General features: G+C 39.2%; 1 protein-coding gene across 1 annotated transcript; it reads left to right on the forward strand.

Moving 5' to 3' along the window:
• The first annotated feature begins 8,739 nt into the window (after nucleotides 1–8,739).
• On the forward strand, nucleotides 8,740–14,804 carry LOC142505053 (uncharacterized). Its single transcript, XM_075617877.1, has 7 exons — nucleotides 8,740–9,492; nucleotides 9,592–9,814; nucleotides 10,448–10,761; nucleotides 10,855–11,040; nucleotides 11,396–11,773; nucleotides 14,063–14,140; nucleotides 14,523–14,804. Exons 1-7 carry the CDS (start codon nucleotides 8,740–8,742, stop codon nucleotides 14,802–14,804), a joined length of 2,214 nt encoding a protein of 737 aa, XP_075473992.1.
• Nucleotides 14,805–17,813: the final 3,009 nt, after the last annotated feature.

The following is a 17,813-nucleotide window of genomic DNA, read 5'->3' on the forward strand; positions in this document are numbered from 1 at the left end:
TAACTCTTTTGTCGGCTTTGTGCAGTCTTCATTCTATCACGAATCTTGACTACAAGCTCTCTGTTTCTTCAATCACATCTGGACCAATGTCTCTTCTTTCCCCAACCTCGTCCCAATGAATAGGAGATCTACATTTTCTTCCATAGAGTGCCTCAAAAGGAGCCATTCCTATTGATGATTGATAGCTGTTATTGTAAGTGAACTCCACTAGAGGTAATTTTCTGTTCCCAACTGCCTTGGAAATTAATAACACATGCTCGCACTAGATCTTCCAAAGTCTGTATAACTCTTTCTGACTGACCATCGGTTTGAGGGTGGAACGCTGTACTGAACAATAACTTGGTCCCCATCGCTGCATGCAGACTCTTCCAAAAAGATGAAGTGAATCGCGGGTCTCTATCAGAAACAATAGATACTGGTATCCCATGCAGACGAACTATCTCCCGAATATATAACTGTGCATACTGAGCCATGGTGAATGTCGTCTTAATAGGTAGAAAATGCGCTGATTTCGTAAGACAATCAACTATCACCCAAATGGCATTCAATCCCTTAACAGTCTTAGGCAATCCCACAACAAAGTCCATGGTGATATTTTCCCATTTCCACTCGGGAATAGGGAGTGGCTTCAATTTTCCCGCTGGTCTCTGATGCTCTGCTTTGACTTGCTGACAAGTCAAACATTCGGATACATATCTCAAGATGTCTCTCTTCATGACTGGCCACCAATATAACAACTGCAAATCTCTATACATCTTTGTACTGCCCGGATGAATGGAATATGGTGTGTTGGGCTTCCTTCATAATAAGATCTCTCAAAGAATCGTCACTAGGAACCCATAGACGGTCTCGATAACGGACTAAACCATCCACCACTGAATATAAATTCCGGCCCTTGGCTTCATCTCTTGCTCTCCACTTTTGCATCTGCTCATCAGTAGACTGCCCATCACGAATTCTATCTCTCAAAGTCGACTGTACTGATAATGTGGCAAGATTAGGGGCCTTGCCCCTAGCATACACTGTGAGTTCAAACCGCTGTATCTCGGGCTGCAACGGTCTTTGGAGTGATAAATGAGTGATAACTGCTGCTTTTCTACTCAATGCGTCTGCCACTACATTAGCTTTCCCCGGATGGTAGCTAATGTCACAATCATAGTCCTTTACCAATTCAAGCCATCTGCGCTGTCTCATATTCAACTCCTTTTGGGTGAAGAAGTATTTCAAGCTTTTATGATCGGTGAATATTTTGCACTTCTCCCCATAAAGGTAGTGTCTCCAAATCTTTAGTGCAAAGACTACTGCTGCAAGCTCAAGATCATGAGTAGGGTAGTTCTTTTCATGAATTTTCAAATGTCTTGACGCATAGGAGATAACTCGGTCGTTTTGCATCAGAACTGCACCTAGACCTAGCTTAGAAGCGTCGGTATAAAGAACATACTCCCCTTGCCCTGAGGGCATGGATAACACTGGTGCTGATATCAAGGCTTGCTTCAACTTGTCAAAACTGTCTTGACACTCGGATCCCTAAATAAACTTAGCATTTTTCTTCGTCAAAGATGTCAAAGGCATTGCAATAGATGAGAACCCCTTGATGAATTTGCGATAATAGCCGGCTAATCCCAAGAAACTGAGAATCTCGGTGACACTCTTCGGTACTGGCCACTCTTTTACTGCCTCAACTTTACTCGGATCAACTTCCACGCCATCACTAGAAATGATGTGGCCTAAGAACGCCACTCTGTCAAGCCAAAACTCGCACTTGCTGAACTTTGCATATAGCTTTCTGTCTCTTAATACCTGCAGTGCTGTCCTCAAATGGCGACTATGCTCCTCTCTGCTCTTGGAATAGATCAATATGTCATCAATGAAGACAATAATAAAGTGATCCAGATACGGCTGAAATACGCGATTTATGAGATCCATGAAGATCGCTGGCGCATTGGTCAACCCGAATGGCATGACCATAAACTCATAGTGCCCATATCTTGTGCGAAATGCTGTCTTGTGCACGTCAGACTCCTTGACTTTCAACTGATGGTATCCAGATTGCAGATCAATTTTAGAAAATATCGAAGCTCCTTGCAACTGGTCAAATAAATCCTCAATTCTTGGCAGTGGATACTTATTTTTGATAGTGACCCTATTGAGCTCTCGATAATCGATGCAAAGACGCATACTACCATCTTTCTTTTTCACAAACAAAACCGGTGCGCCCCACGGAGAGTAACTAGGGTGAATAAAACCTTTGTCTAGCAATTCTTGAATTTGATCTTTCAATTCTTTCATTTCAGCAGGTGCTAGACGATAAGGTGCTTTAGATAAGGAACAGTGCCCGGCATAAGATCAATAGAGAATTCCACTTCACGATCGGGTGGGATGCCAGAAACGTCTTCGGGAAAGACGCTAGGAAAATCCCTCACAATATCAACATCTTCTAACTTCTGGCTGATGGATTCATGTGTAGTAGTGACACATGCTAAATACGCCTGAAATCCATGCTTAATAAGCTTCCTCGCACTTAGACAAGAGATAATGTGCGGCATTTGCTGGTTTCTTGCCGCCTCGAAAACAAAAGATTTACCACTGGGTGGCCTAATTGATACTGATCGCTGACGAAAATCAATCGAAGCTCCATTCGCTGATAGCCAATCCATCCCAAGTATAATATCTAATTCGGGCATAGAAAGCACAATAAGATCTGCCCGAACAACATCTCTGAATAAACAAAGCTCCAGATTCTTAACAATCTTAGATGTGAGCATCTGATCACCGGAAGGAATCGAAACTTTGAAACCCAAACCCATATCTTGAGGAGTAATATTCAGTCTTTTGATGAAGGTTTCTGATATGAAAGAGTGTGTAGCTCCTGAATCTAGCAAAGCATAGGTAGCTACGCCTAGAATGATGATCCTCCCCGTGATGAGTGTAGTGTCTGCCTCTTCCTCAGCTTCCTCGGCATTCATAACATAAGCTCGGGCCGTAGTAGCTGCTTTCCTCTTTGGGCAATCAATAGCTTTGTGACCGGCCTCCTTGTAGTAGAAACATTTATATGATCCCAACTCGCATTTGCCAAGATGTAGACGGTTGCACTCCTTGCATGGTTGCCTCTCAGCAGGCTTTGGTGCTCCCGGATTCTGTGGCTTTGGTGGCGCTGGCTTCTTGACTTGACCTTGGGGATTTTGAGGCCCTTGAGGTCAAGGAGGACCCGTATTTGGCTTCTTGTTGGGTTGATTGTTATTCTGATAGTGCTGCCTCTTGCGCTGAATCTCAAAGTCAATGTCCTTTAAGGATTGCTCAGCTTGATATGCATAAGTAACTGCCATAGCATAATTCTCCGGACGCATCATCATAACTTTATCCCGAATGGTAGGTCTTAGGCCATCCTTGAAATGCCTAAGTTTTTCTTCCGCGTCTCCAGCAATAAGGGGTACAAAGTGGCAACCCCTATCAAACTTCTTCACAAAATCAGCAACAGATATGTCTCCCTGACAGAGGGTCATAAATTCCCTCTTTATCAGGCTTCTGACATCAGCAGTAAAGTATTTCTCATAGAATTTCGTCTTGAACTGTGCCCAAGTGAGTGTAGCAAGTTCAACACCATGCTCGGCTCCTTCCCACCATAAAGAAGCGTCGTCCCTAAGCAGATAAGTAGTGCATCTCACACGGTCGGCGTCTCCCATGTTCAGATAGCGAAAATGTACCTCGAGTGATCGAATCCAACTCTCGGCGGCAAATGGATCGGTGGTGCCAGAAAATTCCTTCGGCCCTAGCCTCCGGAACTGCTCATAAATATCCTGCGGTGGCCTAGGTGGCTGCTGCTGCATCTGCTGTAACTGCAGCTGTAATTGCTGCTGCTGTAACTGGTGCTGCTGTAACTACTGCTCGAAGAGGCGAGCCATGCCCTCTAATGCACGAGTAGCAGGATTCCCAGGTGGAGGAGGTGGTGGTGGTGCATTTTTTTGACTATTCCCTCGGCTATTAACACTGTTCTCTGCCTGATTCTCGATAACGGGTACGCGTCTAGGAGGCATTTTATCTGAATGTTTTCCAAATTCTAACGTAACCAACATGCATTTAAATCTAAGTTATCTAATCATGTAACACATCCTGACTTAATTAGCATTTTAAGCATGCAAGGCAATACTAAAAAAAAAACTATTAAACAGGTATCATAAACATAATATCCATAACGTCATGCAGGTTAAATCATATAGAATCACATAAAGCAAGTAAATCTTACAACTTGAGGCTTGACAACTGATCTTCCCGGCGCTGATGGTGGCACAACCCTTTACAGGACCTTTGCTCTGATACCAACTGAAACGTTCTGCTCTTTTTATTGCTTTAAAAGTACTAGAAATTTTTTTTTTCCTTTCTCTAAAATTTTCGGCTTTCACTAAAATATTTTTATAAAATATTTTAACCCTTAAAATAAAATACCCACCATCTAGCATTTTAAAAATCAAGTGCAATGGTCATAAAATAAAATCGTCGCATGATTACCAAACCTAAAAAGCAATAAATTTGAAAAGTAAATCCCATACTAAACCTCTCAAAATCTCTCAAAAGCATAAGTAAATAGTCTTAAAATCTTTAAATAAAATCATAAAGCATAATGCGGAAAATGTAGCGCTGGTCCTCGGGTTGTGTGCGCCTTCAGTCCAGTCAAATCACTCATCAAGTCCTCCCTCAATACCACCTACATCCATCACACCTAGTGAGTCTAAAGACTCAACACACCATAATCTTTATAACGAGTAATACGTAATACAGTCAACATATAACGGTGAAAAATATTTGTACTTAAAATATAATTTTCATGAAGATGCATAACTTTGAACATAAACATTTTCATAAATATTTTCATGATGCATTTCATAAACCTTAACCTTTTTCCTTTTTCCTCAACATGATATGACATAAAACATTTTTCATGATCATAAACATTTTTTTTTCCTTTTCCTTTTCCTTTTCCTTTTTCCTTTTCCTTTTGTTGAATTCAGATCGTTAATTGTGACTTTCCTGATCATGCTCATGAGGGTCGATGGATCCATCTACATAAAACCACAGTACTGGGCGGCGAGGGACACCAGCAACACTCTCACCGGTCAACTGGGCCCTGGCCTATCATGATTCGAATAGAAATACGATCGTCGGGGCTCCCTCTGGGGCCTTTTCCTATAAATGGGTTCCTTCTGGGGCCTTTCTTCTCACGATATTCCCATTCTTCCGTTACCACAAAACCGTTACCACATATCCGTTACCACATATTCGCAATGATGGAAACACGATCGTCGGGCTCCCACTGGGACCATAACCCTCACGACGTCGCCAACATTAACGAATTAGTCACAATTATTTCACATCCTTCAAAATTTTTCATTCACATCACTTTAGAAAAAAAAATCATGAATATCATTACGTTTTTTCATTTTTGAAACCAAGCATGCAACATGTATTTTAAATGTCTTCTTAAATCATAAAAATCCCTTAGACATTTAACAATCATCATTTAATCATGAACAATTCATAAACATTTAAAAATAACCATATTTTCGTAAAAATAGCATTTAGGGCACCGCCATGACCTTTACTAATTTCCCGGTGTAAAAAGACCGTTTTACCCCTGGACTCGACATTTTACCATTTCGACTTTTTTTCTTGATTTCATGACTCTAACATGTCCCAAATAACTATTTAAGCTTACGTGAATTTTTTCCATAATTTTATTTGGCCTAAAACTTAGACTTTTTTAATTATCTTTTCTTAATTATTTTGACCGTGTTTTAATCCCGAAAAATCCCAAACTTTAATATAAAATTCCTAAATTCTAAATTTAGTCCTTTTATATTATTTTAGCCCTTGTGGACCACGACTCAACCCCCGTGAGCCGTTTTCCAATTTCTTCTTCTTTTAAATACCCTATTTGACACCTAAACTTCGACCCCGAGCCATCTTTTTATTTTCACGAGTTACTCCTGAGCCATGTCGAACCAAAACTTGCCCAACATGCCAAAGTACCCTACTGGACTCTAAGTTTGTCAAAATATCCGCCCAAAATTGAAAACGAAGCAGCCCCAGGTGACACCTAATCTGGCCGAGAGTTTTAAATTGTGTGGACTCTTGTTTGTTGTGTTAGGGACCCTAGCCAACGACCCTAGACCCAAACCCGTGTGTTGTGCACCTCCTTAGGACCCTAGTGAACCACCCTTGCCCAGCCCGTGCCCCATGCATCGAGCCCCTGGACCCCTGAAGCTGTGCGAAACATGCAGCAGCTTTGTGCCACTCTCTCGGGTAGAGTCCTTCCTACGATGGACTCCTAGCCCCTGGACAAGAGCCGCACCAAGCCCGGCCGTGAGGACCCCTAAACGAACCCATGTTCTTCCCATGACAGCAACTTACGTTTTATTTGGTGCTCTTCAAATTCCACCGTGTATGGTGCGCTTACAGGACCCTAACTCACGTGTAAACCCTTGTAAATCATGGCCTAGATCATGGCAGTCCTTAAACAACATACAATCATGTTTTAAGAATCAAAAACCTTGCTTAACATATCATGCTATGATCCAAAACGAAAATTTAGAAAAGTGGCACTTGTTTTTCTTTCATGTTATTCATGCATCCAATAATTTAAGCATTAATATGATATGATGGATGAGTAAAGGGAGATTAGGGTGAGCCTTTGCGTTTTATACGCACGAAAAACCGTTGACGACGAAGAACGGGACGCGACGATGGCTTGCTCTTGGCTTGATGCCTTCGAAAACCTCTTTTAGCTTGGTGTGGTGAGTGCCGTGTGTGTATGGGAGGGGTGGGGAATTTTCAGAATAAAAACTATGTGGTGGCCGATTTATTTGATGGTAGACTAGGTTTTGCAACTTTTTACACTTTAAATACTAATTAAATCCCTAAGTAGGCTTTATGCCTATTAAGCCATAAAATTAAGCCCATTAGTTAAATTAGGATTTAAATAAAATAATACCAAAGTTTTTCTTTAATTAAATATGTGAATTTATTAGCCGGGTTGCCAAAAAGCTCGTATTTTAGTTGAAAAACCAATACCGATAAAATTTACGCCCCGGCGTATAAAATCACCTCAAAAACCCTTAATTTCACAAAAATACTAAAAAGCATCGACCATCTTTTAAATAATTAAAAATAATTATTTAATAAAAATATTTTACGCTTTCTTCAGCCCCCGGTCCCCGTTCCTCGATCGTCACTTGAATATTCCTAAAATACATTTTTTATGCATGATGACAAATAAATCTCATTTAGCATATAAACAAGTACGTCACATAATTAATTATCAACTAAAATCAATTAATTACTCAATTTTTCATAATTTCCTAGATTCGCATGCAGTTGGATTACGTCGTCTTAATTTTGGACCTTACAGAGATACTTACCACAGGTCACAGACTATCATTTCCTTTCCTTTCACTCATGCCATGAGATACTATCCATAATTTCTTGATTATGTAATGTTCATTGAAGATAGTATCGCTCTACTTTCATTGCCATTGCTATAGCCACGTTTTAAGCCAAAGTTATCTATATGTAATTGCTATGTATAGTGTTATACTTACTGAGTTTTATCTCATTCCAGTTATGTCATGTGATGCAGGTGATAAGAAAGATTAAAAAGGGATTGTCCCAAGAAGAAGAAGTCATATGGCATAGAAAAAGGAGAAAAACTTTTGAATGTACATTGATTTTCAGTGATGTATAGAAATAATTATAGGTATCCTACATCTTGTATCAAATGAATCTTATTTTGGGGGATGACTTTAAAACTATTTGGTTGTAATATTTTGTGATTGTAATGTTGTTAGTTTGAAAAATTTTTGGTATGGAAATGCTATTAGTTTCTCCTCTTTTTAATGAAATGCTTCCGCATATGTTATTCATGTAATTTAAATGTCATGGGGAGTTGGTTGTTTCAATTGGTATCAGATCAAACGTTCTTTGGACAATATATGACTTTCTCTACCTAGGACAATCCGGTATGTTTTTCCATCCTGCATCTATTGATTTTAACATTAAAAGTTGATTCTATTTCATTGTCATTGATGTATTCTTTCTTCTTATCTATGTTAAAGTGAGCTTATGTGTAGTAAATGCCTCCTAAACGAAAGACTACTGTAGGGGACTGAAATACCCCTCCCACTGATAAGACTGTAAAAATTGTAGATGAATTTAGTAAGCTACTGAAAGAACAAGCGAAGGTACATGGTGAACAAATTCAACAGCTACTGAGTATCCACCATCCAAATCAAGGCCGTGGTCAAGAAAGAGGACAGAGTAGATTGGAAAACATCGAAGGTGGTTCTTATGAATTATTCAGGCGAATGAACCCTCCTGAATTTATCGGCGGTCCCGATCCACTTGTAGCTCTTGAATGGGTCAAATCATTGGAGGCTATATTTGATTACCTGAAGTTCACTGATCGAGATAGAGTGAGCTGTACTGTGTTTATGCTATTGAAAGCTGCTCGCATCTGGTGGGAAGCTACTAAAGTGACTGTCAATGTTTGCGAGTTAAAATGGGAAGAAGTTAAAGCTAAAAAGTTTAAAGAATTTCTTGAGTTGAGACAAGATTCCTTGTCTGTTGCTGAGTATACATTGAAATTTGAAGAAGACTGTGTTTTTGTCCTGTTTATTGCTGAAAATGATAAAGACAAAGGAGAAACATTTCCGTCGTGGGTTGAAACCGGAAATTAAATGGGATGTTCACATGGCAAAAGCGATCACTTATCAAGACATAGTTGAGCGAGCCTTACTTGCCGATCACTATGAACAAGAGATTGAAAAGGAGCGGAAGTTAAGAAGGCAAGCTTTTCAAGCGAGAGGGCAAGGAACAAGTGCTAATGTTCTATGTGGCTATAAGGCAAAAGGCAAGATAGAGAAACACAATAAACCTTCTGCGCCTTCTTCAGATACGGAGCGACCGTTATGTCCTAAGTGTGGCAAGCCACACAAGGGTGAGTGTTTGGTTGAAAGCGTTCGACGTTATCGATGCAAGGAAATGGGGCATACCGCACAGAAGTGTCCTCTCTCCTCTGACAAAGGAAAGGTTCAGGGTAGAATCTTTACAATGACAAAAGAAGGTGTCAATCCTGATTCTTCAATCATATCAGGTAATATTCTAATATCTTGCAAGGAAGCACTTACGTTGATTGATATTGGTGCGACTCATTCCTTTATGTCTGAAGTATTTATGCATTCTTTATCTCGCGAACCTACTGTCATGTCGTTACAGTTTAATATTATGTTGCCCTCTGATGATGAGATTTGTCATACTAGTATCCTTACAGCATGTCCGGTACAGATAGGTTCGAGATTGTTGTATGCTGACTTTATTGTGATTTCGATGGCTGCTTTTGATGTTATATTGGGTATGGACTGGTTATCTGCTTATCGTGCAGTAATTGATTGTGTGGAAAAGACCATGAAGTTTTTGATTGATGACCATGAGAATAATGAAATTGTTGGTCTAGGCTCATCGATAAGTATTCCCATTATTTCGTGCTTGCAAGCTATTAAATGTTTGAATAAGGGATGTATTAGTTTTATGGCCTTAGTATAGGATGTGATTAGGGACAGTAATGTGAAATTACAGAATATTGAAGTGGTTCAGGAATATCCTGACGTATTTGCTGATGATGTGCCTAGGTTACCTCCTGATCGAGAGGTAGAGCTTGTTATTGAATTGAGTCCAGGTACAGCCCCAATTTTAAAAGCTCCGTACAGAATGGCTCCAAGTGAGATGAAGGAATTGAAGAATCAATTGCAGGAGTTATTAGATAAAGGTTTCATCCGTCCTAGTTCCTCGCCATGTGGAGCTCCGGTTTTGTTCGTGAAAAAGAAAGATGGATAGTTGAGGTTATGTATTGATTATCGCGAACTCAACAAGGTAACTATTAAAAACAAGTATCCTTTACCTCGAATCGACGATCTTTTTGATCAATTGCAAGGGGCCACCATGTTTTTGAAAATCGATCTTCGATCCGGATATCATCAATTGAAAGTAAAAACTGAGGACATACCCAAGACTGTTTTTAGAACGAGGTATGGCCATTGTGAATTTTTGGTGATGTCGTTTGGACTAACTAATGCTCCTTCAGTGTTTATGGATTTGATGAATCGTGTCTTTAAGCCGTATTTTGATGCTTTTGTGATTATATTTATTGATGACATTTTGATTTATTCTAAGACACGATAACTTCACAGTGAGCATTTAAGGATTGTGTTACAGACATTGAGGGAGAATCAATTATATTCGAAATTAATGAAATATGAGTTTTGGTTAGAGCAAGTGGCGTTTTTGGGCCATATCGTATCAAAAGAAGGAATAACATTCGATCCATCCAAGATTGAATCTATTAAGCAATGATCCATTCCAAAGACAGTTTCAGAGCTACGGAGTTTTCTTGGTTTGGCAGGGTATTACAGAAGATTCATAGCGGATTTTTCGAAGAATGCATTGCCATTGACGAGTTTGACGCGAAAGACTATCGAGTTTGAATGGACCATAGAATGCCAACAAGCATTTCAAACATTGAAAGATAAGTTGACTTCTGCCCTTGTATTAGTACTTCCTCGTGGTACTGAGGATTTTGCTGTATATACAGATGCTTCAAAGCAGGGGTTAGGTGCTGTGTTGATGCAACGTGGGAAAGTGATTGCTTATGCTTCTCGACAGCTAAAAGAATACGAGAAGAATTATCCCACACATGATTTGGAGTTTGCGGCTGTGGTATTTGCATTAAAGATTTGGCGGCACTATTTATACGGTGAGAAATATTAAATTTTTACAGATCATAAAAGTTTGAGTTATTTATTTTCGCAGAAAGAATTGAATATGATGCAGCATAGGTGGTTGGAATTAGTAAAAGACTATGATTGCACCATTAGCTATCATCCCGGAAAAGCTAATGCGGTTGTGGATGCTTTAAGTCGTAAATCCAATTATTTATTGGGTTCCATGATTCAGAAACCGTTGTCACTTGATTCGCAAAGGAATGAAATAACTCTGGTATCTCCAGGTACAATAAGTCAATTATCTGCATTAGTTCTTCGCTCTACTTTGATCGATCGAATTTTAAGGGAACAAAAATTAAATATTCAGTTATTGGTGTTGAAGAATAAGAGTGACAGGAGTTTCTGAGTTTGGTTTGAACCGTGATGGGTTGTTGACCTTTCGAGGTAGGATATGTGTTCCTATGAGTGACGATATTCGAAAGGATATTCTTATTGAAGCTCATACAACGCCATATTCAGTTCATCCTGATCGTACCAAAATGTATCAAGATCTTCGACGCCTTTATTGGTGGCCAGATATGAAGAAAGATATCATGTTAATTATTTCTGAATGTCTAACCTGTCAGCAGGTTAAGATTGAGCATCAAAGACCTACTGGGACTTTGTTATCTCTTCCAATACCTCAATGGAAGTGGGAACACATCACCATGGACTTTTTAACGGGACTTTCAAGAACACCAAAGGGTTACAACTCCATATGGGTGATTGTTGTCAGGTTAACCAAGTCGGCTCATTTTCTCCGGGTCAAGACAACATTTACAATGAACCAGTATGCTGAGGTCTATGTATCTGAGATTGTAAGACTTCATGGAATCCATGTGTCAATTGTATTTGATCGTGACCCGAGGTTTAATTCTAAATTCTGGAAGAGTTTGCACAGAGCCTTGGGCACCATGTTGGCCTTTAGCACATCATATCATCCTCAAAGCGACGGGCAGTCTGAAAGGGTAATTTAAATTCTTGAAGATATGTTACGAGCTTGCACAATTGATTTCCGGGGAAGTTGGGATTTTAAATTGCCTTTAGTGGAATTTACGTATAACAATAGCTACAAGACTTCAATTGGAATGGCACTTTATGAAGCTCTGTACAGAAAAAATTGCCGATCTCTTTTATATTGGGAAGAAGTAGGTGAAAGGAAGATGTTGGGCCCAGAATTGGTTCAACAAACAGCAGATGTTGTGGCATTGATCCAAGAAAGAATGAAGACTGCTCAATCTAGACAAAAGAGTTATGCCGATGTTCGTCGACGACCTTTGACAATCAAGGTAGGTGATCATGTTTTTATTAAAATAGCTCATTTTAAGGGAGTGATGCGGTTTGGCAAGAAAGGTAAGTTAAGTCCTCTATACATTGTGCCGTTTGAAATTCTCGACAAGATTGGAGACCAAGCTTATCGTCTTGCATTGCCACCAAACTTGGATCGAATTCACAATGTCCTTCATGTGTCTATGCTACGCAAATATCTTCCCAATCCATCTCATGTTCTTCAACATGAATAATTAGATCTTTTACCTAACCTAAGCTACAAAGAAGTACCGGTTCAAATTTTTGATCGCAAGGTAAAAGTATTAAGAAACAAAGAGATTGATATTGTAAAAGTTCTATGGCGGAATCATATGATTGAAGAGGCGACTTGGGAACCGGAGGAAAAAATGAAACATCGTTATCCCATTTTATTCAATGGTAAGCAAATTTCGGGGACGAAATTTTTATAAGGAGGGGAGATTGTAATAGCCCAACCTTTTATCATGTTAATCATTATGGTTTATTATTGTTATGATCATGTTTTATGCTTTACCGATTGAGATTATGTTGAATGGTTACTGGTTATGGATATGTTTATTGGAATGGTTATTATATGATCATGGTTTATGGCTATTTTTTTGGTATTATGTTCATAGTTGGTGATGATTATGGAAATGAATGGGTAGAATAGAAAGTTGATCTTGAGCCAAATTGAAAATGGAAGTGCAGCAACGGTATGACAAATATGGCAGTAGTTGTGGCTTTTAGTATAATGTTTTGTATATTAATCCAATTGATGTGAGGCCACTTCCAATAGAAAGATAAGATATAAGGCTATAACTTTCATGTTTTGAGTTTTGTTCAAATCATTAGGGAAGAAGAGCCAAAAGTGGCCCGAAGTGTGTCGTGTGTATCATTGTTCCTGCCCTGACACGTTGGGAGAATGAGAATAACCTTTTACTCAGACCTGCAAATGACATGAGGCTAATTTGAGATGCAAGAAAAGACATAGGGCTACAACTTTTATGTTTACCACTTTGGCTAATTCGGAAGAAAAAATGCAGTTTTGGCCCTTGACAGTGGGTACACGGACCCATACACGGACCCCTACACGGGGTCCGGGTCTTGCCAAGAAAAATGTGTGATTTCCAGTGTGTACACGGACCTATACACGAAGGGGGGCACGGGGTCCGTGTCTATGGCATAGAAAACACGTTTTTGGCGTATTGGAAGGCTTATTTATGGATGAGTATAGATGTTTCTACCTATTTCCTTCCATTCTTTTCCTTCTCCAATCGGTTCTTGCTTTTCTTTCTCAAAGTTTCTCTCCAATATTTCTTTACATCAAATCAAGTATTTAAGTGAAGTTCTTGAGTCCCTCTACTAAGGTTTTAAGCTTCTCTAAGGAATTCAATCAAGGTTACATTAGCAACCATTGTGCTTGTGGTAGTAAGTAGAAGCTTCCTCTCAAGTGCTCACATTATTTTTATATGTATCAAGCCATGTTATTGTTAATTAGCTCCTTCCATTGGCATATGATTGATATGTATATTGGTAAATATTCATTGTTCAAGGATTTCATTGAATTCATTGATCAAGGAGCTAATACATCATTGTGCCTACCAAGTGTTTGTATAAATGCCTCAATGAGATTTCCTTTGATTAAACCAAGGAATGATAGAAATTCATGCATTTCGTTGGCCAATCACATGATTATAGAGTATCTCTCACATTTTTTATATTTATTTCAAAGAGATACTTATCACAGGTCACTGGTCACAGACTATCATTTCCTTTCCTTTCACTCATGCCATGAGACACTATCCATATTTTCTTGATTATGTAATGTTCATTGAAGATAGTATCGCTCTAATTTCATTGCCATTGCTATAGCCACGTTTTAAGCCAAAGTTATCTATATGTAATTGCTATGTATAGTGTTCTACTTACTGAGTTTTATCTCATTCCAGTTATGTCATGTCATGCAGGTGATAAGAAAGATTAAAAAGGGATTGTCCCAAGAAGAAGAAGTCATATGCATAGAAAAAGGGGAAAAACTTTTGAATGTACATTGATTTTCAGTGATGTATAGTAAGAATTATATGTATCCTACATCTTGTATCAAATGAATCTTATTTTGGGGGAAGACTTTAAAACTATTTGGTTGTAATATTTTGTGATTGTAATGTTGTTAGTTTGAAAAATTTTTGGTATGGAAATGCTATTAGTTTCTCCTCTTTTTAATGAAATGCTTCCGCATATGTTATCCATGTAATTTAAATGTCATGGGGAGTGGGTTGTTTCAACTTCACTGAAGAAGTACGCTCCCGCCTGACCAGGGAGTTTATGACTTTGCGACAGGGAGACAACATCGTAGCAGAGTTCGTAAAGAGGTTTGAGAGTGGGTGAAACTTCGTGCCCCTAATTGCGAATGATACTCGGGAGAAGCTTATGTGTTTCAATGATGGATTACGACCGATCTTGCGCCGTGATGTTAGAGTTGCTTGTCCTACCACTTATGCTATTGCCGTGTCGAGAGCCTTGGCGGCAGAGCAGGACCAGAAAGATATTGAGAATGACAGGCAGGGCAAGAGGCCTTATCAGGCACCCCAGCAGCATCACTCACAGCAACAGCAGTTCAAGAGACCTTTCCAGGGACAGCAAGGAAAGAGGCCATTTCAGGGACTGCGGAAAGGCAAATGTCCTATTCCACAAAAGAAGGCTCCTTAGAAGCCTGGTAAATATCCAATGTGCCCGAAATGCAACCGTCATCATATGGGAAAGTGTTTATGGGGTTCGGGCTTCGATTGTGGAGCCACTGATCACATGCTGAAGGACTGCCTGCGGTGGAGGCAGCCGACCCAGGGGAGAGTTTTCGCCATGCATGCCGAGGAGGCGAACCCTTACACCACTCTACTGACTGGAAACCTATTTAATTCAGCACTGTATTGATTCAAATTTTACTTGGGAATAATAGTATGTTGTTTCGTATTTTGGAGACTTTTGATAGAGATTTCCAACTATGCATGAGATTAAGATTAGTATTTTGTGTTATAAAATTTATGTGTTGTGCTAATGTCCCTCAAGAAATATCTTCATAAAGAGAGTAGCCACGAAGGCCTTGTCATATTCCGGGGCCACTCACTCTTTTATCTCAGAGACGTTCGCTAATTTTTTGGGTGTCAAGTCCATTAGACTCGACGTTATCTACTCTGTGACAGTCCCATCAGAGGAGGAATTATCAGCTAATAGCGTGGTCAGAGATATCAATCTTGAACTACATGACCACCTAGTTTACGCCGATATTATTGGGTTGCCAATTTCAGAGTTTGATATTATCTTGGGGATGGACTGGCTGATGAGGAACAAATTTCTAATTGACTTTTAGACAAGATCAGTGTTGGTAAGGCCGTTGGTCATGGAGCTTTTTTTTTTGAGCCGGACAAGTGGAGAAGTTTCCTTCGCATGATCTCTTGCATGCAGGCACGTAGACTTATACATAAGGGGTGTCAGGCATTCTTGGCCAGTATTATTTCAACACCTGACGCACCCACCCCGTCGATATCTGATGTACCAGTTGTTAGAGATTTTCCTGATGTTTTCCCCGACGACGTCACAGGCCTTCCACCGGAGAGAGAGAGGTGGAGTTCGCCATCGACCTTGTGCCAGGCACTGTGCCAATCTCTAAGGCATCGTACTGTTTGGCTCCAGCTAAGATGTTAGAACTCAAACAACAAATTTCGGAGCTCCTTGACAAAGAATTCATGTGCCCTAACTTCTCACCATTGGGCGCACCAGTGCTTTTCATAAAGAATAAAGATGAAAGCATGAGGCTATGTATCGATTACCAAGAATTAAACAAGGAAACGATCAAGAACAAATACCCATTATCAAGGATCGAGGACTTATTCGATCAGTTGCAGGGAGAAACAGTGTTCTCTAAGATAGATCTAAGTTTTGGGTATCATCAACTGAATGTAAAGGATGCAGATGTACATAAGACAGCCTTCAGAACTAGATATGGGCACTACGAGTTCTTAGTGATGCCATTTGGACTGATGAATACTCCATCAATTTTTATGGACCTAATGAATCGAGTATTTTAGCCCTGCCTAGATTAGTTCTTCATAGTATTTATTGACGACATTCTTCTTTACTCGAAGAGCCATGAGGAACACAGTCAGCAATTGAGTACAGTTTTGCAAGTCTTGCACATGCACAAGTTGTTTGCAAAATTCAGTAAGTGTGAATTCTGGTTTGAGAAAGTAGCATTTTTGGGACATATCATATCTATCAGTGGCATCGAGATCGACCCAGCTTGTGGGGACCCGGACGCTAATCATCATCTTAATCATTTTTGGGATTTAATTATCAATTAAGATAAACAGGGTCTAAAATTTTTTTCTTTAAAATGCGGAAGGTAATGAAATCAATCTATTATACAAACCCGTATAATAATACAAATCTTGTACAACATGCTTCTAGTTCAAACTAATCGAAGGTTTAACTACTAAATTTCAAGTATTGAACCAAGTCTAGAATAAGTCTGGCATCACCACTCTAACTCATATTCTGTCATCATCATCTTGACCCCGATCCTGTCCCACCTGTTGTCATGCACACATACAAAACAAGACAACAGCCGGATACTCCGGTGAGAATAAATCCCAGTATAAAACATGTATACATGCATATACACAATATAAATCATAAAGCAAATTATCATGCCTAAAATTCATAACAATAGGTTTCATAGTCTATGAAACTAAATCAAAATAAGCATGCAGTAACAATGGATTCCATAATCTCTGAAATCAAAATAAAATAAGCATGCAACTCAATTCAATTCATATCTTGACTTGACTCAACTCTAACTCTAGGGATCCCGGTGTGAATAAGACATCACTGTCTGTCACCTACCCTCCCAATCGGGTAACTGTACGTCTTATTCCTAGACTTCGGTCATGTCTGTATCGAATGTCTACAATCGGAGTGAATCTGATCCGAAGCGTCGATACCACCGAACATCTAGTTTAGCAAGTCTGCTAATGAATCTCCTATTTCAATGCTTGAATATAACTCTATAAACAAGACATAGTCATAATCAAATATAAATAATAAATCTAGTATGTGATTTAGGGAAACTCCAACCAAGTCAGATTCGAGTTGTATCTCCCGAATTCACATGAATTATACCTTTGTCTTCCCGATCAGACGAAGACGAAGTCTTGTATTCCAATCTGTCCATAACCAGTCTGGCAATGACAATTGCATAAATACAATATCAGTATATAATTCGATTCAAAACCTGTTCTGATCAATACTCAATTCAGTATATAATCTGATCCATATCTGAACAAGGTACAATCTAATTCATATAAACGATATCACGATACACTCGAGATCATTACTGAATCTGATCAATCTAAATCAACTGATGTTTCGACGGCATAACAATACAGTCACGATAACCCCGTCTATCTCAACATCACGGATATAATACCAGAATTCAGTACAACTCAAAATCTGAATAATAACACAACTCAGATATAGAATCTCAACTAAATCCACTCTGAAATTCATAACAATTTCATAACCAGTCTATTCTTTAATCTGACTTCAGTTATACAATGTCTACTGTAGTAGAAACATCATATCTAATTCATATTCAATTTTGACAATATCATAAATTCACATCATGTCTAAACGTAACAAAACTTACGTCCAGTTGTAGCCTGC

The sequence above is a fragment of the Primulina tabacum genome, chromosome 10 (genome assembly GCF_025594145.1).
Source record: "Primulina tabacum isolate GXHZ01 chromosome 10, ASM2559414v2, whole genome shotgun sequence".
Taxonomy (NCBI): domain Eukaryota; kingdom Viridiplantae; phylum Streptophyta; class Magnoliopsida; order Lamiales; family Gesneriaceae; genus Primulina; species Primulina tabacum.

What these genes read in the sequence shown, in the direction of transcription:
- LOC142505053 (XM_075617877.1), top strand. Translation starts at nt 8,740, where the DNA reads ATGGCAAAAGCGATCACTTATCAAGACATAGTTGAGCGAGCCTTACTT. An exon ending in AAAGGAATGAAATAACTCTG is followed by an intron (nt 11,041 to 11,395) that starts GTATCTCCAGGT and finishes ACCTGTCAGCAG; the next exon opens with GTTAAGATTGAGCATCAAAG. An exon ending in GCGACGGGCAGTCTGAAAGG is followed by an intron (nt 11,774 to 14,062) that starts GTAATTTAAATT and finishes CATGTCATGCAG; the next exon opens with GTGATAAGAAAGATTAAAAA.